A 25833-nucleotide genomic window follows, 5' to 3' on the forward strand; every position below is an offset into this window, starting at 1 on the left:
ATCGCTCAAGTAAAGGCAGGCTCTATCAGCATGAAAACTTACAGCCGTGGAATATCCTGTGGACGCAACATTTGTCCTATACCGTACTGTAAGGTCAGCGTTAATAATGTTGACGGATGCAGTGGAAATGTTGAATGGGCTAGTGATTGTCGCTTGATTCGCTTTGGCTCTGGTTACAGCAACAAGATCAACGGAAACTGTCGCATCAACATTAATAGAGACAGTCATATCACTGGTGTTTATACTCCTGGAAAGGTTGCCTATGTCGAAATCAAGAGCTGCACATATTCCAAAATAGTCAGTGGTGTCGTTGTCAACGGTCGTTGTACTGTAGGCCCAATTTATCATTAAACAAATATTGTGCAGATAAATAGATACAATAAAATAAAAGACCTGATTAGTTGACTCAGGCTTCAGTTTACACATAGCTGCTTTTTTTTTTTATTGATGAATCTGAGCTTAACTTGCACACTGTAAGAGATCAAGGCTGATCTAAGAAAGGAGAGCCAGAAAACGTAGTAGTTATTGATGCTTTTGATATAAATCATCATAATACTCTATATCTTACAGTAAAGCATACGCATTCTGCTTTACATTTCTCTAACTCATCTGATAAAAATAAAAATAAGAATGCTGACAAGATTGATAAATAATGACGCTAATAACATTAATAATACTCAGCTCTTGAGGATATGAAAAGATTAATCGAAAATGTAGTAGATGAAGATGAAAATATATCAAGTTCAGTTGTCAAGGCAATAAAAGACTGTATCAACAAAAGTTTGGAATCGATAGACAAATAAAGCAAGTGTTTGGAGCGTGAAAATACAGCAGATCCAAGCCAAAGCAGCACTGATGACAATAAGCATACTGAAAGGGATATTTAAAAAGCCATTTACTAAATAAGCATTCTAGTTTGTATTACTTTGACTATGCTGTCATCTTTTCCTTTTCTCTTCTTTTTCTTTAGTCTCTCATTCGGCTAATGATCAAACAAGTAAAAAATAATAAAAAGGCTTCACTCTTCAAATACTTTTCTGTCTTATACAAAGTTTACTTTTGTTAGTCAGTTCAAGTCATTCCAAAGTTTTCCATTTCAGCTCTGGCCAGTGGCAGCTTTTACGACTGCGAGAAGCATTACTACTTGCTTTCAAAGCCTCAACCAAATAATGAACAGAGCTTTGAAATTTCATCCAAGAGCTTACACATGAAACGAGGCATGGTCTTTGAAGAACGGCTTTTTGAAATGCATAAATCATCCATTGTCAATCACACAGACACTACTGATTTCATGAAAGCCTTAAGAGAAGCTAAACACGGTCAATATTTGTATCAGCTGAGATTTAGCCTCCCCGAAGAATTCTATACAGATGTTATTGGTGATGCCGAGACGTATAGAATACGAAACTTTATTCCAGACTTTTTATATATCAAAGAAGATCCTGCAACCAAAATCAAAAAAATTCTTATTATTGATGCAAAGTCATCCAATAACATGTCAAGTACACACCAGTTTCAAGTCGTCTCGTATGCATTTTTGATAGGTTATCTCATCAGAGACATTCCAGATCTAGAAGTAGACGCGTTAGGTGGTGTGTGGTTACCGAACGATATGGAGAAGCCGCAAATGTTTCGTATTGATTTAGTCATGGGCAAAATTAAACTGTTCTATAAAAAGAAACTGATCGATATCCTCAAAAGCAGTAAACCAGAATGGAATCTAGGGAAGAAGTGCTCTGCTTGCCCCTTCTATGCACAGTGCAAAGAGGACGCAAAGGGGACTGTGAAACAGCTGCCTTATATGAATCAGGAGAAGCTTAGTATGATCCGAGAAAACACGCCTGAAGATATTGAAGACCTTTCTGGATTGTTCCAAAACATGAACCTTCATGAACATGGTCGTACTCGAGATATGACAAATATTCAGCAATATATTCAGTCTTACGAAAGCAAAAAACCAATCTTTCTTGGATACGCCACCACTTCTACTGCCAAAGACGTTGATCATGCCATCTATACCTCGCTCCTAGTGGATACTTATTCTCGAAAGCCTTACGCTTATGCCTTTCATGTATTTGATTTTGAAGAAGGCGTGTTCTTACAGGATTCGTTCTCCTTTTGCGTTAATGCTAGTGCTTACCAGTTAGATGACGATAAAGACAATGCTGCTTACTGCAGCTTTACTGATAAATTCATTGGTCATTTATCAACACTACTCAATTTTATGGACAGACGAAGATCGCGCTGTTTATTCTACGTGTACAACAATAAAGCAAGAGATGCCATAGGCTCGTTTTTATATAACTTGATTGCTTCTAAAGGAAAGCACCTGGAGTCATTACAGAACAAGAGAAGAGTAGAAATACTTGAAGCTGCTGCCAAGTGTCTAGTAACTTTGTTCCAAGGCGTCGATCTCCTTGGCCTTTCCACTCCGATAGCCTTTCCATGCATGGATGAGGGTCAAAAGTCAGCTGGAGTTGAACGGTTTGTTAGCATTGAAAACCTACTTGAACAAAATATTGCCCTCCCTGCGTCAGTATGTTATGAATTATCTGATGCTGTAGAATGGATGGCAAGTGCATACAGAAAAGAAGGCGCTTCTTTGGACTCACTTTACGATGAGAGCATTCATAAACAATGGTTAAAAAGGGAGAAAAATGGCTCAAACGGTGAGCGAGTTGTTCAACTTGTTGTTCAGCAATTACTTGACCAACTCAACTGGCTTCATGCGGTCATGGAGACGTATTGGATGCTGGCAAATGAATATATGGAATCGAACTGCATAGAGCTATTCCCTCTTCCGTGTATTCCGTTCAAATGGCCAGAAACTAGATACTTTAATCACCCTATCCTTGCCAAACTCACATACTTTAAACAACTCGAATGTATTTCCGCATGCAACACATGTCGAAGGGATCCTATTGCTGACTTGGATATGCTAAGAGGTCTTAGAATGTTTCAACCATCATCAAGCCTGATTCTTGGTTTCAAATCAGAGCACAGACTAAGCAAGTTTGAAGTTAGCCTTCAGTTTGAGGTCATTGATACAGGTGATGGACGTGATTTGAAGGAAAATTTGGACCGCCTTGTCCTTAATGACTGGCACCAGTATATCCTTGTTCCTGATAATTATCAGGATATTATTGAAGTTGCTCGATATTCGCACTTACTACACATGAACACTTCAAAATACAAAAAGAAGGGAATTACTTGTGTGAATATATCATATGTAGATATTGATGAAAGAAAGCTAACGCTGACAAAGCTCGGCACACTCGGAAAGCCTGCTCCAAAGTATCGCTTATATAAACGATACACAGACTTTACTACCCAGAAATGCCTAGATGCAATAACAAGAATAGATAAAGAGGATGAATTTATGGATATTATCGTAGGCTACAATCATAATATTACTTAATAGTGTTTACTAAAGTTACACATGTAGGATCTCTTAAATGATCCGAATGAATGGTCAAGGGAGAATGCATTTGATGATATTGGATTCAATTCATCATCGGAGACACAAGAATCACTCAATACATTCAACATGTCATTATCTCAAAAGGCAATTGCCACCAGCATCATCCAAAGGCGTCTGCAGATCATCTGGGGACCTCCTGTAAGTTTCCTTGTTTGGATATATTAATAGAAACTAAACTACATGACCCCAAGGGATCTGGTAAAACAGAGTTTTTATCCAGATTTATCAACTGGTATGTCCTCCACTTTGTCAGATGTAATGGATTAACAGATCTGATGATTGGCGTCACCGCGTTCACCAATACCTCGATATTAAACCTTTTGAAGCGTATAGAAGACATACAGAAGCAGCACGGACTTGAGGATTTATTTTCTATTATTTTTGTCACATACGATACAAACGAAGACAGAGAGTCAAATATCAAGTACGTCAAATGGAGAGAATCACTCACTGTCGTGAACAAGTTGAAGAAAGAATCCGGAATAAGAGTGTTTGTCATGGGTGCCACTGTTTACAGCTGGAATAACATTAAAGATAACTGGAAATCATTTAAGGGGTGCAGAATGATGCTTATCGATGAAGGTTCTCAGCTGCTTGTATCTGATGCACTACTGGCAATTAGATGCCTTTCGTTTCCACGCTGCAGACTCATTGTTGCAGGAGATCATATGGTAAGATGCATATCTTTTTTTCCTATCGCCACTCACATGCATCATCTAGCAACTGGGTCCAATTTTGGCAAACGACTATTCTAAACTAACCGTATCTGTCAAAGATCCTCTTTTATACGGTTCCATTCAACAGTGCTTGATGAGGACAGAACATAATGATGCAATAAGTACTCGTGCATTCCTTCTGCAGAAGGATTCTGTGAACGATTTTGGTCCGAATACATTGCAGCTGAAAGATAACTGGCGCATGAATGATGAAATGAATAGATTCTTTAAATTGGTATATGGACCCGACCTCATCTCACGTAACCCAGAAAGGAAACTCAAGCTGCGAGAAAAAGATATGAAAGACGATCTGGTAAGGTCTATTCTGGATCCTTCACGTGCGATTTCGTTGGTGAACGTACAAGTTCCTGTATATTTGATGTCTCAGATGCAGGAAGTAGAAGCAAATATTGTCCGCAAACTAGTAGATGCCTATTTGGGCTCCCTAAAAGAATCACCGTTGCCTGTCCGACAAGATGCGCCCAAGGTCATGGTTATTGCCCCCTATGTGAAACAATGCGTTGCGATCAAAAGAAGGCTTAATCATGTTTCAGCCAAGATATTGGTTGGTACTGTGGATAAGATGCAAGGACAAGAGAGCGATTTGATTATTGCTTGTTATGTGTGCAAGTTGAATGATTACAGAAATGACTTTTTAGTCGATTTCAGAAGATGGAATGTTACCCTGTCACGAGCAAAGTGTAAGGTTGTTGTGCTAGCCATAGACAGCCTGTTTGAGCAGAATGTACATAAGCAGATAGTAAAATCGTTAGGCTCTTCCAATTTTGAACCAGTAGATGGATTAGCACTTTTGTGTTTACTAAAAGAGTGGACAACAAAAAGAAAGTCAAGTCATGTTTGGGTTGTGGAATAAATATAAAGAAACAGCAATGGATATATATTTTTATTTAAATATGCATAAAAGAGTTTTTTTTTTTGAAGAAATACATTAGGTATGAATGTTGCTTGCACTTGTTTGAAGTATAATGTATGTGTGTGTATGTGTATATGATGTTTTACAATGCTTGAAATTCAAATCTACCGTCTGTAGAAATCATGTTGTGCTCTTGTTGACTTTTGATGGTATCTTTATCAGACATGAATTGCAGGAACTTTGGAGATTCTGTGAATGGCTTTCCTAGACCAGATGATGGTTGAGGTGAAGAGGAACAAGATGACCCCAGGCTTTCGGATGATGCTTCCTGTGATTGAGGCACCATGTCAAGATAGTTTAAAGGGTTATAATAGGGTGACTTTAATGCATCCTCAATAGGTGAGCTGTGGTTAGTGATAACAAGAGGTGAAGAAGATGATGTTAAGCAATCACTGATGTAGTTGTTACTGTTGTTGTCGATGGGTGAAGACATGTTGATGGGTGATGCGATAGGTGAAGGCAAGTTTGCACCTTGTTGATAGAAGTTGGATTGATCGACTAATTTGGTATCATTAGATTGGTTGTAATCGAATGGGGTATTCTTCAGGATGTCTGATTGGTTACTATTGTACAGCACCTTATCACATGATGGTGATACATCGGTAGGTTCACGGAGGCAAAAGTTAGGGACAGCATCTGTTTCAGGATAGGTAATATTGGTCAAATCTGGACATGACTGCCTGTGTGGGTAAAATAGGGTATTGGATGTATAGTTTGAGCGCACATCATAAAAGTTTTCGTAGTTCTTGAGATTTGTCATTGCTGAGGGAGGGAGAGAGTAGGTCACTGTGGAGTTGTGTCTAGCAGGCAACCAAGAAGCCTCTTGTGGATAGCGGTGATAGGAAGGATAGGGGTAGGACCTATCATAGGCATATGGATGAAGACAGTATCCATAGTTACGAATTGGTCCTGCATCAGTAGACAGAGATCTGCGAGCAGTTGGCCAAGGGTCACTGAAGGTTCGGCTAAGTTCAGGTGCGGGTCTTTTGCCACGGTGATTAGATTTGATTTTAGTATCATTGAGTTGAGCATATTGATCTACAGTCCAATAAGAGCCTTTGCCTGGTTCATTCACTGGACGAGGGACACGAACAAAACTCTTGTTCAAAGATAAGTTATGTCTAATTGAATTCTAAATATAAAAGAGGCTTATTAGTTACACTGAACCCTGCGAGGAGTAATTGAGGCTGTTCCGTTGGTTACACCCCAAGTGATTTATACATACCTTCCAACCGGAACCGGCTGATGCGTAGTATGGGTAGTGATCAATCACCCACTGGTATATTTGGCTTAGGGTTAACTTGTTTCCAGGACTTCGTTCGATAGCATATTTAATCAAGGTAGCGTACGAGTAAGGTGGCTTTCCTTCCGTGTTCTTTTCTACTTTCATATCAGATACTGCAAGAGAGGTTTTGGTTGGCTTTGTATTTTCTGAACAAGGAGATGATTGCATCCAAGGTGTGCCAGCAGAGATATCTGATTTACGAGGTTTAAAAGTTGGGGAGGGTATGCTTCTGGGTATCATGTATGATTGCATAAGTAATATATATAAAAGAGACAAGTTACAAAAAAAAAAAAGAAAAGAAAAGCAGAAAAAAGCAAGAGGCTATAAAAAGGGGTGAACAAATATCAGGTGGTGCAAATGATAGTAATGACGTGGATTAATAAAGCAATTACACTAATATATAAATCTGTTTATATTACAGCAAACGGGCTAAGCTGTAAGGAAGGTAAAGAAGGATATATTCGAAGGATTTCAATATGCAGTGTAAACTTTATTTTGGCGCGCATTTAGGCTGGTTATCTCTCTCTTTCTTGCTCTCGCTCTTTCCCCTTTTCTTTCTCTGTTTTGAAATAAAGACTACCAACTACAACTTTATCTTTATCGCCATGACTACAAGTATCATCATTTTGCCATGTTGTCAATTTTGTACAATTGCCTATCAAAAAGGATGGTTCCTGATCTTAAGATGTTCCCTGTCCACATTACGTATTTCTATAGCAACGGGATAAGTTCCGAAAGAATAAAAGGGCAGGTGGTTACCAATATAACTTTTAATTTTACTAAATTTGAACAAAATTTGAGTTTTGTGTATTCAAGAAAAAAAATTCTCAACCTTTTCAGAAAGTGACAGCACTACCTTACCTTAAATGGTCAGATATAGTTTACCTATTGGTCTTTGCTTTTTTGTGTTCAAAAACGGACTGACTAGATTCCATATTTCCTATTTGGGATAACCCAAAGTGTTTCATGTTTGATTGGGAATGCTTTATTTTAATAACTTGTTACCAAGAAAACACATGACATCCGACTTAAAATTCATGCGTCCAACTAATGCTTCCCGTGATTTTTTGCCTTAAAGATATCACTTATTAAACTTTATATCCATGGTAACAAAAAAGCGTTGTTTATCCTTATTCCGTGACGATCAATTATACTCTTGTTTAACACAAATATCAATTTATACTTTGTTGGGTGCTTTGTAATACAATTTGAAATGAGGAACAGGATGGAATAATTTTCATTATAACTACAACAAAAAAGCCAAGACAAATATAGTAGTGTGGCACAGCAGTAAAATAAGTCCCTTTTTCAATGAAATATTTGTCTTGTATCATTTATTACAGCTAAACAACACATAAGATAACAATAATAGCGATAATTTTATCTCAAGTTAACGCCATATGCCGGGCTTTGCAAATTGATCAGCATCGTGCTTCTTGGCGTTTATGTAGTCTCGACGGTATTCGGTGACTTCAATAAAATTGATGTAGAAAGAGTTCATAAAAATTAAAAGACTTCGTCTCAGTATCCGAATTAGCCGTTAATGAGGTCTATCCATGATGGCTCGGAATACGTGCTTGATCGTGTCACAATAAAGGTGGCCCCATCTATGCACACAAAGTTTTTTTTTTTTTTTTTTTTTTCGGCCATGGGTGACCCACTTAACTCATGCTGCACTAAACAATTCAAAAAAAGGGGTCCACATCGCTATAAACAGATAATTACAGATTCATGAAAATTCTAAAGACTATTAACAAACTGCTTTCCATCGACTTGCCAACGTTTCTTTTTTTCCTTTTTTTCTTTTCTTTTTCTGAATTCTGGAATACAGAGTGTATATATTTTAACCATCGAGTGTTACCAAGAAGTGTGATAAGTAAAATATGGATACAAAGGATATGACAGCTGTTACTGTCTTTGGTCTTCCTAATGATGGTGTGATGCAATTTTATTTAAGTAACTGGTTCCGTAGGTTTATACAGCATCATTGGTAACTGGTTTATTTATTATTGTAACTTTCAATTTCAAAATTCCACTAATTGTTTAGGTTATTCACATTTTCACTTTGTTAGGTAAATACTTGTAAATAATCTCAAAACAGATGATATTTTTCATGAAAAAGCGATATTGACTTTAACAAGCGTCATCTTTTAATACAGTGTTGCTGAAAGGGTTATCTTGGCATGCTAAAAGACAATATTGCTGTTTTATAGCAAATAAGCAAAAGTACAAACCCGCGTTTGTAATACATTCAAAGTGTTTACAAAGGTACATGGTTCTATCACCGAGCTGAATGTTTGCTAAATAATCAAAGTTTTTGTCATTAAATGAAAACATACTAATCTATATCCAGAATTTCTTTACACCCATTCTCCTTTGTTATTGGATTTATGTCAACTTAGTTTCTCGTTTTTTGAATGTCGGCTCTAATGCTTTCCCTTTATGATTATAGAAAAGACACACAGCACAATTTCATTCCTTAAAATGTTGTATGAAGGTTGTCAGCTTGAATTAATACATTTAGAAATTAAGATGGAAGTAAGTGTTTGCCCCAATATACATTTTATTTACTGTTGATTGGATTGTTCATTTGCAGGCTGAGGTGGCATAATAGGTTGACCCTGTTAAATCATTATTAGCACATTAGTGTGTTTATTCTGTATTTATCTTACCGAAGCAGCCTGAGTCATTAAATCCCAAACGGACATCTTCATTTGCTTCATCATTTCCATTTGTTTTTCCATATCTTGTTGCATGGCTTCCTCTTGCATCTTCTTTTGTTGCTCAAATTCAGTTGCGAAAGTTTCTCTTACATGCTTTCTCATTTGCTCCAAGTAGGTAGGTGGAGGTCCCTCTGTCACATCGGATGCTCCTCCGGTTAGGAGAGATCCCAAATTACGCTTCGTTTTCTTCTTTGCCTGTTCTTCTTCCCATTGAAGTCGATGTAATTTGTTCATCTCTTCCTCACGCTTAGCCCATTCCACTGGAATATATGTTCCTTCAAAACTCTTCAGCACGGGTCGAACATCAGGAGGATTTGTCAACGCAACAGCTGTAGGGCAAGGTTAAGTCTCGTTCAAAAATCTCATCCTTTACTTACCTTCCAAGAAAGGAATGTATTCCAAAAGACCTTTATCATCAGCTTGCCCCTTCCAGGGTTTCAGAGCGATACCGTTTTCAGGCTGTAAGCTGAAAGATTCGGGATTGGAATCCATGATGATGACCTTGCTCAAGTCACGGTTCAAGTAGGATAAGTCCTTGACGTACTTTCCATCAATATAACGTGTACCATCACGATACAGTCTGTACATGGCATATTGATAGGGATCTAATTTATCCAAAATAGGAGCAGCATTCTTTTATAGAAAGGTAGTTAGAATCTCGCTTTAAGCATCTTCTTTTCGTTTACCATTGCAGGTTGAGACGTGAAAACAACAATTTCATAGAATTGGGAGAGATACGAAAGGAAATAATCGACACCAGGTCGTTTAGCATGACGCCATCCATGCTCTTTCTATATTACGTCTATGAGTTATACTTCATTTTAAGAAATCATGGTGTACTTACATCCCAGTAAGAATAAACTAAAGTTTCATCCAAGTTGATAACAAGCGTATAAGGTCTACGGTATGGCTCTGGCAAAGGCTCTGGGAGAAGTTTATCCCACATTGGTTTATTCATTTCCTATATCAATCTGTCAGTTTCGGTGAAGAGTTGGTTCACTGTTGCTCTTCTTACATGCTGAAACTCTTTAAATCGGTCCAAGCAACGTTTATATGCTGCAGTAAAAGCGTTTTCGTTTGCATACTATCGAATTATTTCCTATAAGTTATCTAGTTATATCCTAGTATGCTTCCTTACCTTTTCTTCTCTTTCACCCTCAAAAGGACGTCCTAAATAAAACTATGAACAAAGAATTCGTCTATACTGCGCGCTGATTTTACCATAATAAAACAAACCACCAAGAGCACCGCCAGTCAAGATGCCGCCTACTAAGGCAATCTCTTTCATGTTACCGTCTTTACTGCCTGATGCCTTTGTAGGTTTCTTGTCACCCTTGGGAAGAGTGACTTTTCCCTTGACAGCACCGGTTTTTTGTGCCAATGCTTCCTCAGCAAGCTTACGGGCAGCAGAGGAAGCAGGTTCTTCTGGTGTTGCTGAGTAACCTCTCCTTAATAAATTGAATGCTGTTTTTTGCAATCTAGCTGCTGATCTATTATACATTTCAAGAGGAACGAGATAACAGTGAAAAAAAAGTATGTCGAGTTAAATTATGCTAATTACCAGTGGCTTAAACTCCCCTGGTTACGCTTCCGGGGTTATCCTTTCAACTTCCGCCCGATCTGTATTCTCGAGGCGATAGTGGTATAAGGAGAAAGAGAAGATTGTTGGGAAAACAATGAATCAACCCATTTGTGCGACATATTTTCCTCATAATCAATATTTAATTAACGGCTTATAAAGCGCAATATTATATGGTTACCTAATACACTATCAAGTTAAAGCAAAGCGAGACAATGAAAAGGAATACAAAGAATATTGCATGAGCAAAGTATTACTTTCCATAGTCACATATGGCTCAGAGCATCATGAAGCCACATATTTTAGAATCTTTCAAATACAACCGCTACGCTTTATCATTGAATAATGGACTTCTTCATGTTCTCAAATAATTGAGCAAAGCGAAATATTTTCTTTTTGATCAGGGGGTCTTTTTCTTTTTACAATCTAGCTTTTAATACACAACTTGTCTCTGTTGCTCATCCTTTCTCAGGCAAACAATGGGGGACAACGACAATAACGAAGACAATGATCTCAACAGTCCTGAAGAAGGACAGTTCACTGACTGCGCGCCTCACTTTATAGCTTCTGAAGACAACCGTTCATCAATCCAGGGAAGCAACCGTACGTCAGTTTATGATAGCAACCGAAAATCAACCTATGAAAACAATCGTACATCAATTCACGAAAACAGCCATCAAATAAGTCATGAAAGTTCGAATATACATGAAAGCAAACCTAGAGTAAGCCATGAAAGTAATCGCCCGGCTGACTCTGAAGAAGATCATCCAGAAGGCCTTCAAGACATCCGTGCTTATTATGCCACGTAAATGTCACATTCAAATTTGACGCCTCACATTGTTTAACATAGTTTCCTTTTTTAGCGCCACGAATGGTTCAGGGGAGAACAAAAGCACAAGGAATTCGGTCGCTGAACAACATATTCCAGAAACTGACTTGAAATTACCTTCGCCTACATTAGACGTCAACGTGGATGCGATTTCTCAAGGTAAGAATGAGACTTCGTTATGAAATACACTTTAATATTTTATTACCTTATAGAGTTTAATACAGCACCTAAACCACAGCAAATGTCACAGCATTTATTAGCCATCCCGAATGTAAATCTAGGACCAAATAGCCATTATCGACGAGAACGATATCGGTCCTCATCAAGTTCAGTTGATTTTAGTTTTCATCCAAAACTTCTCGACAGAGATCTATTTGGCAGACTAGATGACGACAGAGATAGTCGATACGGACCCTGCGGCGTATCATCTGGCTCGGTGCGAACAGTACTAGAAAATACTGGAATGCACCCATCTGGCTCAACAGACACAATTTCCAAAAACTCCAATTCACACAACACGGACGATCAACCCAATGCCAAATTGAGATTCTATCCTTTTTCGCGGTACAAGGTTACGGACCAATATCCATATCCATCTTGGGGTCCGGAAGAGGATGTTCCAGTAAAATTTAACAACATAGAGGCTATATTCAACAACATTGCCAAAAAGTTTGGATTTCAAAAAGATAGTGTCAAGAATATGACAGAGCATTTGATGACTATGTTAGACTCGCGTGCATCTCGCTATAAACCACAAGTGGCACTTGATACACTTCACGCAGATTACATTGGTGGAGATAATTCCAACTATCGTAAATGGTACTTTGCTTCTCAGATGGATATTTATGACTTGACCGAAGAACAAAAGAATGCAGCTAAAGACATTGGAGATGAGCAAGAGCAACTAGAAAGAAACGAAGAGAAGTGGTTGCTCCGTATGCAATCACTCACAAATGAAGAAAAAGTGCGCGACTTGGCCTTATATCTCATGCTCTGGGGAGAGGCTGCACAGGTTCGATATACCCCGGAAGCGCTTTGCTTTCTTTATAAAACAGCATCCGATTACTACTGCCACAGTGGAAATGAAAAGCCTGACGTCGAGGAAGGCACTTATTTGGACACCGTCATAAGGCCACTATTTGAATTTTTTAGGAACCAAGGATACGTCATGAAATTCGGCAGATACATGAAGAGAGAGCGAGACCATGATAAAATTATTGGATATGACGATGTCAACCAGTTCTTCTGGCATTCATCATTCTATGACAAAATATATTTATCAGATGACAAAAAAAATACATTGGGAAAGCTCCCACCGCACGAACGCTACGATGCTCTGAAGAATGTCAATTGGGCAAAAACATTCAAAAAGACATATAAAGAAAAACGTACATGGATGCATGCATCTGTTAACTTTTCAAGGGTCTGGGTTATTCATATTGTCACGTTCTGGTACTATATAACAGCTAACGCATACTCTCTATACCTGAACCCAGAGAAAGAAATTGCTGATCAGGAGGTCTCAGTTCAAATATCCATTGTCGCCCTGGGTGGCATGATCGCATGTCTGCTTGTGCTCATCGGTTCGTTTTCCGAACTTTCATATCTTCCTTTCACTTGGACCAAGTCAAAATGCCTCTTTCGTCGAATTATGTTTTTGTTCCTTCTCATGATTATCAATGCTGGGCCTAGTTATTACTGTGTTTATATGGACCGAATATCCTGGAAGTCAAAAACAGCAGCGGTCATTCAGCTATTTTTGAGTATTGCAACAACACTCTATCTAGCCATAGTACCTCCGGCACGACTCTTCAAAGGAAAGCTGAAGCACACAAGGGATGACCTAGCACATGAGGTCTTTACTGCGAACTTTGCTCCACTGAAACCGATTGATCGAGTTATGTCTGTGTGTCTTTGGCTATGTGTTTTCACTTGTAAGCTGTTGGAATCCTATTTCTTCTTGGCTTTATCCTTCAAAGATCCTCTAAAGGTAATCAGCAAGATGGATATCACAAATTGTAATGATAAAATATTGGGAACAATGCTTTGTGAACAAATGCCTCGAATTACCATTGCTATTATGCTTTTAATGGATTTAGTGCTCTATTTCTTGGACACTTACCTATGGTACATTACTTGGAATACCATCTTTTCTGTGGCTCGATCATTTTATCTTGGTATATCCATTTGGACACCATGGAGAAGTATCTTTGCACGGCTACCACAACGAATGTTTAGCAAACTGTTGGCATCGCCTGATATTCACATTGTTGAAAAATCAAGAACTGTGTGTTCGTCCATTTGGAACTCGATTGTGGTCTCTATTTATCAAGAACACTTAATTTCAGCAGAACACGCACAGAGTATGCTTTATACAAGTGTAAGTCTATGTTGTATTATTCAATTTGTGTATTTTATTCATATTTTCCTTCCGCTTAGGACCCTGTTCCTGATCTTCCGTATAACATGAAAGCACCCAATTTCTTTATTACACAAGAAGACATCTCATTCAAGGCAGAGTACTTTCCTCGTGGAGGAGAAGCCGAGCGACGTTTCCATTTTTTCGCCCAAAGTTTAACAACGCCTATGCCTTCGGCTTATCCTGTGCAGTCAATGCCAACATTTACTGTGCTTACTGTAAGTATATAAAGATCCAGTTGTACATTGTGCGCTTATACTCTCTCTCTCTCTATATATAGCCTCACTATGGTGAAAAAATTCTTTTGTCATTAAGAGAAATCATCAAGGAAGAGGATGACAGCACGCGTGTGACTTTGCTAGAGTATCTGAAACAACTTCATGCTGCAGAATGGGAGAACTTTGTGAAGGATACAAAGGTTAGGGTTAGCGATGTCGAAAAAAACGCTTCAGGTCTACTTGATCCTAGTGGAAGTCATGCAGAAACCGCCAGCACGCTTATAGGTTCTAATAATAACAGTTCAGTTAATCTTCCTGTAGACGGTAACGTCAAAAAAGTCCCAAAGTACGACGACCTTCCTTTCTACTGTCTCGGTTTCAAAGACTCCAAGCCAGAGTATAAGCTTCGAACACGTATATGGGCTTCACTACGAGCACAAACACTGTACCGTACAATATCTGGATTTATGAACTATCGAAAGGCCATTCGAGTGTTATTCAAAGTTGAAAATTTTGGAGATACTGTAAACTATGAAGGAGATCAGGACGCTCTCGAAAGAGATATGAATATACTAGTGAACTCAAAGTTCAAGTTTGTTGTAGCAATGCAGCGATATGCAAAGTTCACTAAAACAGAAGTAGAAGACACTGAAATTGTACTCAAAGCCTTTCCAGATCTTAGAATTGCTTATATTGATGAAGATCCTCCAAGAGAAGAAGGTGGTGAACCAATATATTACTCTGCACTTATAGATGGTCATGCGGAGCTTTTAAGCACTGGTAAACGTAAGCCTTACTTTCGCATTCGACTCCCTGGTAACCCCATTTTGGGTGATGGTAAATCCGACAATCAAAATCATGCCATCATCTTTTACAGAGGTGAATTCTTACAGTTGGTGGATGCTAATCAAGACAATTATCTTGAAGAATGCTACAAGATTTGCAATGTGCTTAATGAATTCGAAGTATCCGACACTCTCCAGGTATCGCCCTATTCTTCAAATTACCCAAAGAATAACAAACACCCAGTGTCTATTGTGGGTGCGCGTGAATACATCTTTTCCGAAAATACAGGCGTCCTAGGTGATGTAGCTGCTGGTAAAGAGCAAACATTTGGCACGTTAACACAAAGAATCATGGCAAAGAGTGGAGGAAAGTTACATTATGGCCATCCAGACTTTTTAAACGCAATCTATATGAATACAAGAGGTGGTGTTTCCAAGGCACAAAAGGGACTGCATTTGAATGAAGATATTTACGCAGGCATGAACTCCTTCACAAGAGGCGGTCGCATCAAGCATACAGAATACTTCCAGTGTGGTAAGGGCCGTGATTTAGGCTTTGGCTCTATCTTGAACTTTACAACCAAGATTGGTACTGGTATGGGGGAACAAATGTTATCTCGTGAATACTATTATATCGGCACACAGCTTCCTCTTGACCGTTTCCTGACCTTTTACTATGCTCATCCTGGGTTCCATCTGAACAATATTTTCATCATGCTGTCTGTACAAATGTTTATGCTAGCTGTTTTATTTATTAGTGCCATGGGTCACTCGCTTACTATTTGTGAATACAACCCAGATTTGCCCGAAGATACCCCTTTGACACCGGAAGGATGTTATAACATTATTCCCATATTCGACTGGGTCAAGCGTTGTATTATATCTATTATTGCAGTATTCCTTGTTGCTTTCTTGCCTTTGTTCCTACAAGAATTGACAGAAAAGGGTATCTGGAGAAGCTTGACACGTATGGCAAAGCATTTTGCTTGCTTGTCTCCACTCTTTGAAATTTTCGTCACGCAGATTTACACAAATTCCGTGCTTGAAAATTTAGTCTACGGTGGTGCACGTTACATTGGCACAGGTCGTGGTTTTGCTACATCGCGTATTCCCTTTTCCACGCTCTATTCTCGTTTCACTGGTCCTAGTATTTACGTGGGAGCACGTAACTTTTTGATCATGTTATTTGCCTCCTTGGCTTACTGGATACCTCATTTGGTATACTTTTGGTTTACTGTGATAGCACTGATTGTCTCACCGTTTATATTTAACCCCAATCAATTTGCTCCTCTTGAATTCCTTCTCGACTATAAAGCATTCATTCGATGGATGTCACGCGGTAACTCCAAGACACATCCAAACTCATGGATCAGCCATATACGCTCTTCTCGAGCACGTATTACAGGTTACAAACGTAGCAAGGAAAATGATGCTACAAAGGGCATTGCAGACGTACCGCGAGCCAATAGATACGCCATGATTATATCCGAGGTTATCTTTCCTTTTATTCATGCTGTCCTTTGTACCATACCTTATGCATTTGCAAAAAGCTTTGACCCCACCGACCGTACACTACCATCAACAGGACCCAGTGGCTTGATCCGTATCGGCGTCTTGTCTTTTGCTCCTATCATCTTAAATGTTGTTGGTATAGTCGCTTTCTTTGGTATGTCTATTGCTATTGGCAGCATTCTCAGCATATGGATTACCAAGTTTGGTTCATTCATGGGAGCTTTGGCTCATGGTTGGGCTGTTTTGAGCATGATTATTATATTTGAAGTCTTGTTTATACTTGAACACTGGAACTTCACCAACGTAGTGCTTGCCATTATCGCCATGTCCAGTATCCAGCGATTTTTTATAAAGTTTCTGACTGTTGTCTTTTTGACACGAGAGTTTAAACATGACGAAGCAAACAGAGGATGGTGGACAGGCAAGTGGTATGGGCGGGAGGTAAGTATTTTAGATAAATAATTACGATCTATTGCTAACCGTTTCTTTTATTATTATAATTCACAACATTTAGCTCGGATGGCATGGTAAGATAGAATATGACTGAATAAGGGAGGCCTGGCACTAATCCTTCATACCTATAGCTATAACTCAACCTGCTCGTGAATTTGTCTGTAAAATCATCGAAATGACTGAATTTGCTACAGACTTCCTTCTTGCTCATCTCATACTCTTCTTCTTGTCCTTGTTCATTCTGATCCCATACATTAACACAGTTCATTCAATCATGTTATTCTGGTTACGTCCTTCTAAGCAGATCCGTGCTCACATATACACAGCAAAGCAGCAAAAAGAACGCAAGCTTGCAGCTATCCGCTATGGAATCCTGTTCTATAGCATATTTCTGGGCTTTGCCACCCTCGTGTTAGCGCCAATGACCTTGGGAGAGTCACTTTTATCCAAATTTATTCCAATTAAAAACATCCCTATTTAGATTATTTTATTTATATTATAAAGTATTAAACAATTATGAGTTACCCTCAGTATAACATTATTGATTTTTCTCCATTGCACAACACATGTTTAAAAATGTAGAGTTTATTTTAGTGAAAGAGTAATGAAGAAAGAAATTTTTATACTACATTAAGAGATTGTAATATCTTGACAGCAATTTCAAACTTGTATGTGAACGGATTAGTCAAGGCATTCTTAAATATTTCTTATACTTACACATGCAACGATGACAGCAACAATAATAAGATAAATAATGATCAATGTTTGATATTCTACGCCAAAATTTGTTAGATGATCTCTCAACATAGACAACAAATCAGAGATCACGCGCAAACGATCATTTAGGATTTTTGCGCGTTGGGGTATTTCTAAATATTCTCTTATGGCCGTATACATTGGCTCTAGAGCAGGTTCAGACCAAAAGATTTCAGGCGTATCTTTTCACGATTAGTCTTTTATGCAACTTGTTTTGATATATGTAGCTTACCTAGGACATTAGAAACAAGGTTAACGTTCATTCTAAGGTTAAATAATTGACCGTTAATCTTTGTTATCTCTGTACGGGTTTTGCCCAATCGTCCAGTTTCTGCCATTTCTTTTGGTAGATGTTTGGTTTCCTAAAGAAAGAGGAATCAGGCGGCATGTCAGGGTTATATTTTGAATTGTTTTTTCCCTACGTCAATTGTCTTATCCATAATATCTTCATACCTTGCCACTACAGCACTTTGCGAAAGGCCATGAGATAAGGTTAATTTGATCATATGATTACTACTTTTGAGTGTAATCATGTCATTAAATATTCTAGGCTTCATTTGCGATGTATCATATTGGAAATGTATTTCCTCTATCTGCATATCCTCATCTGGATTATCCCTAAAAGGTTCAATGGAGAACTGCATAAAGTCTTCCAACATAAGCAGCTCCTCGGCACGACGGAAATTCCAGAATACGACAACACCATAATCAAATATGAACACTTCACCTCCTTTGAACAACTCGCGAGGTTTTGTTGCCTGATCTTCATTTGGCTTATTGTTTTCTGAATCCATATCGGGTCTGTTATTACTACTGCTGTCATCATGAGCAGTGCTGTCATTGTATAAGTTTTCTTCATCCTGAGCACTTGGCTCCTCATACGTATCATCGTCTTTTTCTCTGTGTTCAATCAGTGGTTGCTGATCTTCGGGTTGATCATAGTGCACTCCTTTTTGTCTGTGAAAGTAATCAGTGTAAGGATCACCCTCTCGTGGCTGAATAACAATAGGCTCCTCAGATCGGTAATGGTCTTCTTCATAGTCCATATATTCTTCATCCATCGTGTTCTGTCTACTGCCAACTGACACTTTTGGCACGTTACTCTGTACTCTAACGTTATGCAGGTTATCCTTGCCAGGACGTAAAGTGCGAAGAGGGAAGTGATAGGCTGCATATAGGCATTCGTCGTACAAACGAGGAAAGGCACGATGATGCTCACGCAGGAACGGACGAAGACGTGTGAGATCATATCCTTCGCCCGTGCAGTAGGCTGCTGCACGAGGCAACCCAGCTAAATCACGCTCATCTTTGGTCATTCTCTCAGCCGGTGTGCGCGTGTCAAAAGTCCATTCAATAGGTAAAGGAAGACCGGCAGCTGCTGTAGGTGTAGTTGGCTGGTCAATGGGCTGCCAAGGCCGTTCAAAAGAAGCAGAGGATTTACGACGTTGGGGCAAGACATGATCGGTGCTGTCAACAGGTAAGGTGGCTTGCATCGTGGCCTCAGCATCATCGGATTGTGGAAAGAGTACAAGTTTTTGAGATACTTTTGTGCTTCGAAGAGGTTGTGTTGCTTTTCCTCTGGGGGTATCTTGGGTTGGATAATTAGTAGCATAGACATTGCTTGGAGTAGAAGACGAAGATTTCACAGGCTGAGGAATAGGTGTTGTTTTAAGTACTTGTTTTGATATAGCTGAGGGCTTACTGGGCCCTGCCTTCTTTATGGTTGTATCGAGAGGCTTATTTGACATTAGAGACAAAAAAAATAGGCTATCTGTTTGAAAGTAAAGGCATTAAACAAAATTGATTTCATCCAACACCCGATTTGTGTTTAAAACTCAGATAGCAACTTTTAGAAGGCTTACCACAAGTGCTACTCAGATAGATTTTGAATGACGTGAAAGCCGTGAAATGTGGATAAATTTACAAAGGTTATCCAACTTGACTTTTCTCATATAACTTGTAATCCTCTAAAGAAAAATAATGGTATAGTTTATAGATAAAAAAGACTATGAATAGTAGTTCGATATGACACATGTCTTCGAAGCATTTCCTAAACTCGATCAATATGTTACTGTGGTATGAAATATAAATAATGAATGCTTTTTTATTTTATGGGAAATCCGATAGATTAAGGAATGAATAGGATTAAATAACAATTATAACAGTAAAATAATAATAATAATAATAATAAAAAGATAATGGATATGTACACGTTAAACAGTATTGTCTTTATAGTGGTATGGAATAGCTGGGTGATAGGAAGCTGTGTGATGATGTATGTTTGGATAGTAAGTCGAATGCTATATATTTTCAATAGATAAATATACGTTTATGCATGTGTACTACACGCACTTACTGTATGCTGTGCACGTATTTTGTGTGCATGTATTTTGTAACTAATGTGGACATGAATTGAACTTCGTCTAATTTTTAATTCTCGAGCTGATGATGACGATGATGATGATAGCTTATAAGCTTCCTTTATTATGTCCGGTTGTTTAAATGCATTTGATTGATAAGGCACTGACGCATAAATGTTAGCTTTTGGTGCATATATATATACCTAGAGTTTGTCTTTGGGAAGACTGATAAAAGTCATGTCCAGTAGAATAAGAGCTGCAAGGTGTAACATCCTAAAACAAACAAAATGTAAGCTGATGGTGGCACTGTAACCAAAAAAAAAATTCTTTTTTCATACAGTTGACTCTGTATCTATCAGAGGAAACAAGTTAATATTTGTACATGCATGTTTATTTGTTTCCTTGTTACCTATTAGATTTTTAATAGACATTGAATGACTTCTTGTTGGCTACAGGATACATTAACATATATAATATTAACTATTTATGTTTTTATTACCTTTTCAGTAAGCATAATTGATGGCAATTTGATATTACTGTTCATCCTATTGGCTTGTTTTGCAAGAGCTACTAAAATAGTTCCTGCTTCTTCATCTTCTGCATCAATATCCATATGTTGTGATGTTTTAGGTTTCTCCAAAATGGTAGGTGAATAATAAACCTTTTGTATTTTACGTGGATGGTTTGTCATATATGCTTAAATTATATATAAGAAAGAATGAAAGAAAAAGAGAGAGAAAGAGAAAGAGACAGAGAGAGAAAAGAAAAGTAGAAAATGAAGAAAGAGAGAGAAAATGAAAATCTACAACTTTCATATAGTGATACCTTACCCCCCCTCCCTTCTCCCCCCAGATCGATTAAGTTGTTGTTACTCCAATAGTGTGTACTTTATTTTCTGTTTAGAAGTAATTTAAATACCGAAGAAGAGGCTTTGGTGCATTAAGATCTTGGTTTCATGATGAACTCTACGTTCTCTTTGTGTGCATATCTTCTTTTTTTTTCATCAATGGTGATCTAATAATGGACCATCAACATCTTTACTTCGATCGTGTGAGTGACACGGGCTGTGTATTCATTCCAATTATGCATCTGTAAACAACCAGTACACTAAATAAGGGTCACAGTGATACATTTTAGCGATACATTGATTTAACACTTGTCACATATACTTCTTTTCTTTTGTTTAAAGGCTCAGCAATGACACTCTTGCTATCCTTTGACTCTCATTGGAGTCCAAGATGCTTCAAGGTCCCCTTTTCGGTTTAGTTATTTTGAAAAAAAAGGGGGGGTTGAATTTATCTAGGCTCTGTTACGTTTATGCATTTTTACTAGCATATCACACGACAAATCTCCTATGTTATGAATAAACAAATGCTCTATTGTAATAATTATAAAGAAAATTTTGGGTATTTTGTAATAATGAACCAATATCATCTGCTCATTATCCCAAGGTCTTTTGTGTCTTCCCTGAAGTTTAGGAGACACCGGATATAAAATCTTTTTTTTCTTTTTCTTTTCTTTCTTTTCTTCTTGTTTTATCAATGAAAATAGTACTCTTTACCTCTCTTTTTTTACATTCGACTTTTGCGTTGCTTTTATGGCCAAAACCACAACATGTTAAAACAGGCTCAACAGAATTGAATCTTGATGTAATAACAAATTTAATAAAGACGACTTTCAATTGACGCATTATATAGGATGACTTTTACATATCTGGACCAAGCTCAGAGCTACTGGAGGATTCTGTCAATCGATACACTCGCTTGATAACCCGTGACAGATGGATACCAGTTCAAGTGCAGGCGCATCATGATAACGAGGAGTCGGATATTAAGTTGAAGAATTTACATGTTCAAGTGGAAGACATGCAGCAGGAGCTTATATTTGGTGTGGATGAATCTTATACCTTGATTATTCCTAGCGATGGATCAAGAGCCACACTCAAATCAAAGACAGTGTGGGGCGCTATTCGCGGTCTGGAAACATTTTCGCAGTTGGTTCAAGCTCACCCAAGACGAGACAAAAGTGGTCAATTGAAAATCAAGAACATACGTTACACATATAACACTGATGATGACCAAGATGAAGATGATGATTACGTTTATGAAGATGAAGAAGATGACGACGAGGATGATGATAGCTTTAGTAATCTCTTTATACCAAGCACTCCTATTGAAATCAAAGACCGTCCAAAGTTCTTTCATCGAGGAATTATGCTGGATACATCAAGAAACTATTTCCCGGTAAAAGACATTTTGAGAACACTTGATGCTATGGCGTACAACAAGATGAACGTAAGTCAGCTATACTTATTGCTTCGTATATATATATATATAACTGTAACCTTGGCTAGGTATTTCATTGGCATATTACTGATTCACAAAGCTTTCCGCTCAAATTAAAGTCTGTTCCTGAACTTTCACTTGAAGGAGCGTATAAATTACGTCAAAAGAGATTGATTTATAGAAAGAGTGACGTACGCAAGATAATCGACTATGCTTATAAGCGTGGAATTCGTGTTATTCCTGAAATAGACATGGTAAATTACACTTGAATTTGTGATATCGCGTATATACCAACTTACACATACTTTAGCCTGCCCATACTGGATCATGGGGCTTGTCACACAAGGATATTGTGTAAGTAGATTCTTGTCTCCCTGATCGATTTAATTTATTCATCTCCCTAAAAATAATAATAATAGCACATGCGCCGGAATACATTATCTTGATCCATCCAATGATTGGAGTGAAAGATTTGCAGAAGAGCCAGGTACGGGCCAACTCAATCCTGTTCTTCAAAAGACGTATGATGTAGTCGGCAATGTCATTGAAGAGGTAGCTTCTCTTTTCTCAGACGGTTGGTATCACGGAGGTGGCGATGAACCGATCTATAAATGCTGGGAGCAGGATAAGGATGTAGTAAGGTATATGCAAGAAAAAAACGCCACTGGTCTCGATCTCTTGAACATGTTCCTGAGCAAGGAGTTGGGTATGATTCAAGGCATGAACAAAGTGCCTATCCTTTGGGAAGGTAATGTAACTCCCTTTTTTTATTTTATTTTTTTATTAAGTTATATATACATCTAGATGCCGTAACCAAAAATGACTTGCCAATTCCTAAAGATGTCGTGCTTCAAGTCTGGACTAACCCTGTTCAAAATGCTATAAAGAAAGGATACAAGGTCATTGCATCCAACTATAACTTTTGGTATCTTGATTGTGGACACGGTGGCTGGGGGTGAGTATATATTAATTTGATTTTTTTTTCTTTACTGACACCAAGAGGCTAGTGGCAATGATACAAGTTATGACGAGCAAGTGCCACCAGAGATACCCAAGTCATTGAGAGTGCAACTGGAGAAACACCACGTTGAGGACAACTACCGTCCACAGAACTGGGGAGGTTCTGGTGGAGACTGGTGCAGGTAAAGAAAAATGATAGCGGTAGCACGTCTTTTGACACAGTCGTTTATTTTTACATCATCATTAGCCCCTTTAAAACGTGGCAAAGAGTCTATAGTTACGATCTTACATTCAACTTGACGGAAACGGAAGCACAAAATGTGCTGGGAGGCGAGGTTGCAATGTGGACAGAGCAAACAGACGGGACGTCTTTAGATATTCGCTTATGGTAAATACTTGTGTGCACTCTAATACTCAAACTCATTTTTTTTCTTTCTCTAGGCCCAGAGCAGCAGCAGCAGCAGAGGTACTGTGGTCAGGAAGATATGACGACAAGGGTAGAAAAAGGGACATAGGAGATGCTATGCCTAGAATGTTTGACTGGAGGTATAGATTGTTACGTCGGGGCGTTGGAGCAGAGGCTTTGCAACCATTGTGGTGGTAAGGGCATGAGCTTATTTTTTTCTCTTTACAAATTCATACTAACTTTTTTTTTTTATGTAAAGCGGACAAAACCTTCAAATGTGTGATGCACAATATCCATTTTAAAGAATAAAATGTTTATTCATAGAAATAAAGCTACTTTCAACTTGTGGGTTTACATTTAGGGGTGGAAATAAAATGCTAAACCAATAATGGCATAAGAGGACTAGCAAAACGGATTTAGTATATTTATGCGCATGAATCTGCAGGGCACTTACTAATAACAGAGCACCCTCTAACCAGTTTGATCTACCATCCTGTATCAAATAGTTTACGATCAACACACTGGTGAAAAGGACAACGGTTTCAAAGTTTTCAAAGAATAAACTCATGGGTTGATCAATGACCCAACCAGTCAACACAAGTACGGGTGTAACCAATAGACCAATTTGAAGTGAGGATGAAATAGCAATGCCAATGCAAAGGTTCATTTTGTCCTTGATAGCAAATGTAACTGAACTAACGTGCTCAGCAGCACTATCACAAAAATATTCAATTATCATTTTTACTCTTTCTTTCAATGGCTATCACTTACTTTCCTACAATAGGCAATAAAATGATACCAACAAAGGTCTCATTGATTCCCCATTTCTCTACTACGCCTTCAATACTGCATTATGGGTTAGATTAAATAAACACAAAATGATGCAAATCACTTACGCTCCTACAAGATATTCTGCATGAATTGAAATGATAGCAGCTATCACTAATAGTCTATATAATCAGTATTAGGATCAAATAAAAAAAAAAAGAGAGAGCATGGTTACAAAGCAACAGAGAAAACAAGAGTTGTCGTGGGAACCTCTTCCTCATCTGCCTCGTCCTCATACTAATCAGAGAAAATATAAAAAATAGGGATGAGTCGTTTGTAAGCATAGTAGACCTAATTACACTGACCAAGTGAGTATGTGTCTTGAGCTATAGATACAAAATGCATATCAGTAACATATAGAGCTTATTCCGCTAGAATTACCTGGAATAACAAGTACAAGACATAAACAATCAATAGTACGATAGAAGTTCCATGACTTAAATCAAGGATTCCATGTGTAGGACTATCCTTTGGGATCGTAGCTGAAAATGCTGCGGGTACAAGTAAAGATAACGTTGTTAAAGAAAGAAGAGAACAAGACGTTTGGGCCGCTGTTTGATTAAAGGTTTGCTCGGAACGATTAAGGCCACCCAGAAAGAAACAAAAACCAAGAACCTAAAAAAAGGAGATATGTCAATCAAATGACACTCTTTGTCATGAAAATATATATATTACCAACAATATATTGGATAAGATTGAACCCAAGATAGAAGCTGTAGTCGAATATATTAGTTTATGCCGATACTTAGTTTCCTTACCTTGCACAACTCGAATCAATCCTTCCTTTAGAGCGATGATGCCCAAAATCAATTCAACAGCGTTACCAAATGTGGCATTTAATAAGGCGCCAACAGTAGATCCAGATCTTAGGGCAATTTCTTCCGTTGCTATTGTGATAAATTAGCATATCAGAAAGGGTATTCTTTATCTTTTTAACTTGCCAAATCCCAGTAGTTTTGCCAAAGGAATAATAGCGATAAAGTTCAGAGTAAAGACAGTAGTGTCTGACGCGTGGATAAGGGTAGAAAAGACGATAGCGATAGGGACAAATATAAGAAAAAGGTTGACATAGGAAGATGTCATGGTCACTTTAAAGGAAGTCCATGCAGTAAGAGGTTCATGTCGTCGTAATAATGGTTCTTCTTCGCTATAGTTTGCCATTTTATATAGAAAACAAGAATATGAAGGAAAGAAAAAAACGAAAAAAAAACAACTTGTTTCAGAATTTTTATGTGTGTGTAATTTGTTTATAAAATACAAAGTCCAAGTTTCCATTATATTTAATTCCTCCTCTCCTTTTTCCT

At 38.1% G+C, this 25833-nt stretch overlaps 11 protein-coding genes across 11 annotated transcripts; 5 read left to right on the top strand and 6 right to left on the bottom strand.

Moving 5' to 3' along the window:
- RHIMIDRAFT_313861 (uncharacterized protein) lies at positions 1-553 on the top strand. The gene has a single exon (XM_023614899.1). It carries the CDS (start codon positions 31-33, stop codon positions 349-351), a length of 321 nt encoding a protein of 106 aa, XP_023465325.1. The 5' UTR covers positions 1-30; the 3' UTR covers positions 352-553.
- Positions 554-942: 389 nt separating this feature from the next.
- RHIMIDRAFT_16693 (uncharacterized protein) lies at positions 943-3938 on the top strand. Its single transcript, XM_023605757.1, has 2 exons — positions 943-3391; positions 3446-3938. The coding sequence occupies exons 1-2, from the start codon at positions 1208-1210 to the stop codon at positions 3644-3646; spliced, it is 2385 nt and encodes a 794-aa protein (XP_023465326.1). The 5' UTR covers positions 943-1207; the 3' UTR covers positions 3647-3938.
- Positions 3939-4197: 259 nt separating this feature from the next.
- On the top strand, positions 4198-5146 carry RHIMIDRAFT_16689 (uncharacterized protein). The gene has a single exon (XM_023605756.1). The coding sequence runs from the start codon at positions 4292-4294 to the stop codon at positions 5069-5071; it is 780 nt and encodes a 259-aa protein (XP_023465327.1). The 5' UTR covers positions 4198-4291; the 3' UTR covers positions 5072-5146.
- Position 5147: 1 nt separating this feature from the next.
- RHIMIDRAFT_16695 (uncharacterized protein) lies at positions 5148-6271 on the bottom strand. The gene has a single exon (XM_023605758.1). The coding sequence runs from the start codon at positions 5889-5891 to the stop codon at positions 5214-5216; it is 678 nt and encodes a 225-aa protein (XP_023465328.1). The 5' UTR covers positions 5892-6271; the 3' UTR covers positions 5148-5213.
- On the bottom strand, positions 6150-6521 carry RHIMIDRAFT_203606 (fork head transcription factor; the record flags this gene model as incomplete). The annotated part of the gene is made up of 2 exons (XM_023606700.1): positions 6150-6263; positions 6357-6521. Coding segments are annotated over 2 exons (279 nt in total), but the record flags the coding sequence as incomplete, so codon positions are not given.
- Positions 6522-8983: 2462 nt separating this feature from the next.
- RHIMIDRAFT_244111 (NIF-domain-containing protein) lies at positions 8984-10640 on the bottom strand (the record flags this gene model as incomplete). The annotated part of the gene is made up of 8 exons (XM_023610023.1): positions 8984-9037; positions 9089-9468; positions 9517-9772; positions 9826-9930; positions 9984-10100; positions 10155-10223; positions 10278-10309; positions 10361-10640. The coding sequence occupies 8 exons, from the start codon at positions 10638-10640 to the stop codon at positions 8984-8986; spliced, it is 1293 nt and encodes a 430-aa protein (XP_023465330.1).
- Positions 10641-11713: 1073 nt separating this feature from the next.
- Positions 11714-17452, top strand: RHIMIDRAFT_255645 (uncharacterized protein). The gene is made up of 5 exons (XM_023611183.1): positions 11714-13927; positions 13987-14184; positions 14247-16922; positions 16996-17008; positions 17066-17452. The coding sequence occupies exons 1-5, from the start codon at positions 11726-11728 to the stop codon at positions 17413-17415; spliced, it is 5439 nt and encodes a 1812-aa protein (XP_023465331.1). The 5' UTR covers positions 11714-11725; the 3' UTR covers positions 17416-17452.
- On the bottom strand, positions 17443-19512 carry RHIMIDRAFT_227445 (DUF155-domain-containing protein). The gene is made up of 4 exons (XM_023607597.1): positions 18113-19512; positions 17923-18052; positions 17652-17872; positions 17443-17599 (listed from the first exon to the last, which is right to left on the bottom strand). The coding sequence occupies exons 1-4, from the start codon at positions 19436-19438 to the stop codon at positions 17555-17557; spliced, it is 1722 nt and encodes a 573-aa protein (XP_023465332.1). The 5' UTR covers positions 19439-19512; the 3' UTR covers positions 17443-17554.
- RHIMIDRAFT_255660 (uncharacterized protein) lies at positions 19501-20841 on the bottom strand. Its single transcript, XM_023611184.1, has 5 exons — positions 20460-20841; positions 20389-20402; positions 20254-20323; positions 20047-20231; positions 19501-19990 (listed from the first exon to the last, which is right to left on the bottom strand). Exons 1-5 carry the CDS (start codon positions 20479-20481, stop codon positions 19904-19906), a joined length of 378 nt encoding a protein of 125 aa, XP_023465333.1. The 5' UTR covers positions 20482-20841; the 3' UTR covers positions 19501-19903.
- Positions 20842-21591: 750 nt separating this feature from the next.
- Positions 21592-24003, top strand: RHIMIDRAFT_238293 (uncharacterized protein; the record flags this gene model as incomplete). The annotated part of the gene is made up of 10 exons (XM_023608930.1): positions 21592-21699; positions 21748-22344; positions 22404-22589; positions 22646-22689; positions 22755-23083; positions 23140-23290; positions 23343-23477; positions 23543-23683; positions 23737-23895; positions 23961-24003. 10 exons carry the CDS (start codon positions 21592-21594, stop codon positions 24001-24003), a joined length of 1893 nt encoding a protein of 630 aa, XP_023465334.1.
- On the bottom strand, positions 23979-25612 carry RHIMIDRAFT_297500 (calcium/proton exchanger; the record flags this gene model as incomplete). The annotated part of the gene is made up of 10 exons (XM_023614276.1): positions 23979-24103; positions 24156-24414; positions 24473-24547; positions 24598-24651; positions 24705-24766; positions 24835-24855; positions 24911-25144; positions 25205-25242; positions 25288-25416; positions 25471-25612. 10 exons carry the CDS (start codon positions 25610-25612, stop codon positions 24059-24061), a joined length of 1059 nt encoding a protein of 352 aa, XP_023465335.1. The 3' UTR covers positions 23979-24058.
- Between the last annotated feature and the right edge of the window lie 221 nt (positions 25613-25833).

The sequence above is a fragment of the Rhizopus microsporus genome, assembly GCF_002708625.1.
Source record: "Rhizopus microsporus ATCC 52813 unplaced genomic scaffold scaffold_10, whole genome shotgun sequence".
In the NCBI taxonomy this organism is placed as follows: Eukaryota; Fungi; Mucoromycota; class Mucoromycetes; order Mucorales; family Rhizopodaceae; genus Rhizopus; species Rhizopus microsporus.

Bases quoted from the DNA above. Each gene is read 5' to 3' on its own strand.
- RHIMIDRAFT_227445 (XM_023607597.1), bottom strand. From the start codon at position 19,438: ATGTCAAATAAGCCTCTCGATACAACCATAAAGAAGGCAGGGCCCAGT. The intron at 17,873-17,922 runs GTAAGCTACATA...AATCGTGAAAAG, and splicing joins CCTTGTTTCTAATGTCCTAG to ATACGCCTGAAATCTTTTGG. The intron at 17,600-17,651 runs GTAAGTATAAGA...TTCACATACAAG, and splicing joins TTGCTGTCATCGTTGCATGT to TTTGAAATTGCTGTCAAGAT.
- RHIMIDRAFT_313861 (XM_023614899.1), top strand. From the start codon at position 31: ATGAAAACTTACAGCCGTGGAATATCCTGTGGACGCAACATTTGTCCT.
- RHIMIDRAFT_16695 (XM_023605758.1), bottom strand. From the start codon at position 5,891: ATGACAAATCTCAAGAACTACGAAAACTTTTATGATGTGCGCTCAAAC.
- RHIMIDRAFT_16693 (XM_023605757.1), top strand. From the start codon at position 1,208: ATGAAACGAGGCATGGTCTTTGAAGAACGGCTTTTTGAAATGCATAAA. The intron at 3,392-3,445 runs GTAGGCTACAAT...TTACACATGTAG, and splicing joins ATGAATTTATGGATATTATC to GATCTCTTAAATGATCCGAA.
- RHIMIDRAFT_16689 (XM_023605756.1), top strand. From the start codon at position 4,292: ATGAGGACAGAACATAATGATGCAATAAGTACTCGTGCATTCCTTCTG.
- RHIMIDRAFT_255660 (XM_023611184.1), bottom strand. From the start codon at position 20,481: ATGTCTATTAAAAATCTAATAG. The intron at 19,991-20,046 runs GTAAGTGCGTGT...GAAAATATATAG, and splicing joins AAATACGTGCACAGCATACA to CATTCGACTTACTATCCAAA.
- RHIMIDRAFT_255645 (XM_023611183.1), top strand. From the start codon at position 11,726: ATGAAATACACTTTAATATTTTATTACCTTATAGAGTTTAATACAGCA. The intron at 13,928-13,986 runs GTAAGTCTATGT...CCTTCCGCTTAG, and splicing joins AGAGTATGCTTTATACAAGT to GACCCTGTTCCTGATCTTCC. The intron at 14,185-14,246 runs GTAAGTATATAA...CTCTATATATAG, and splicing joins CAACATTTACTGTGCTTACT to CCTCACTATGGTGAAAAAAT.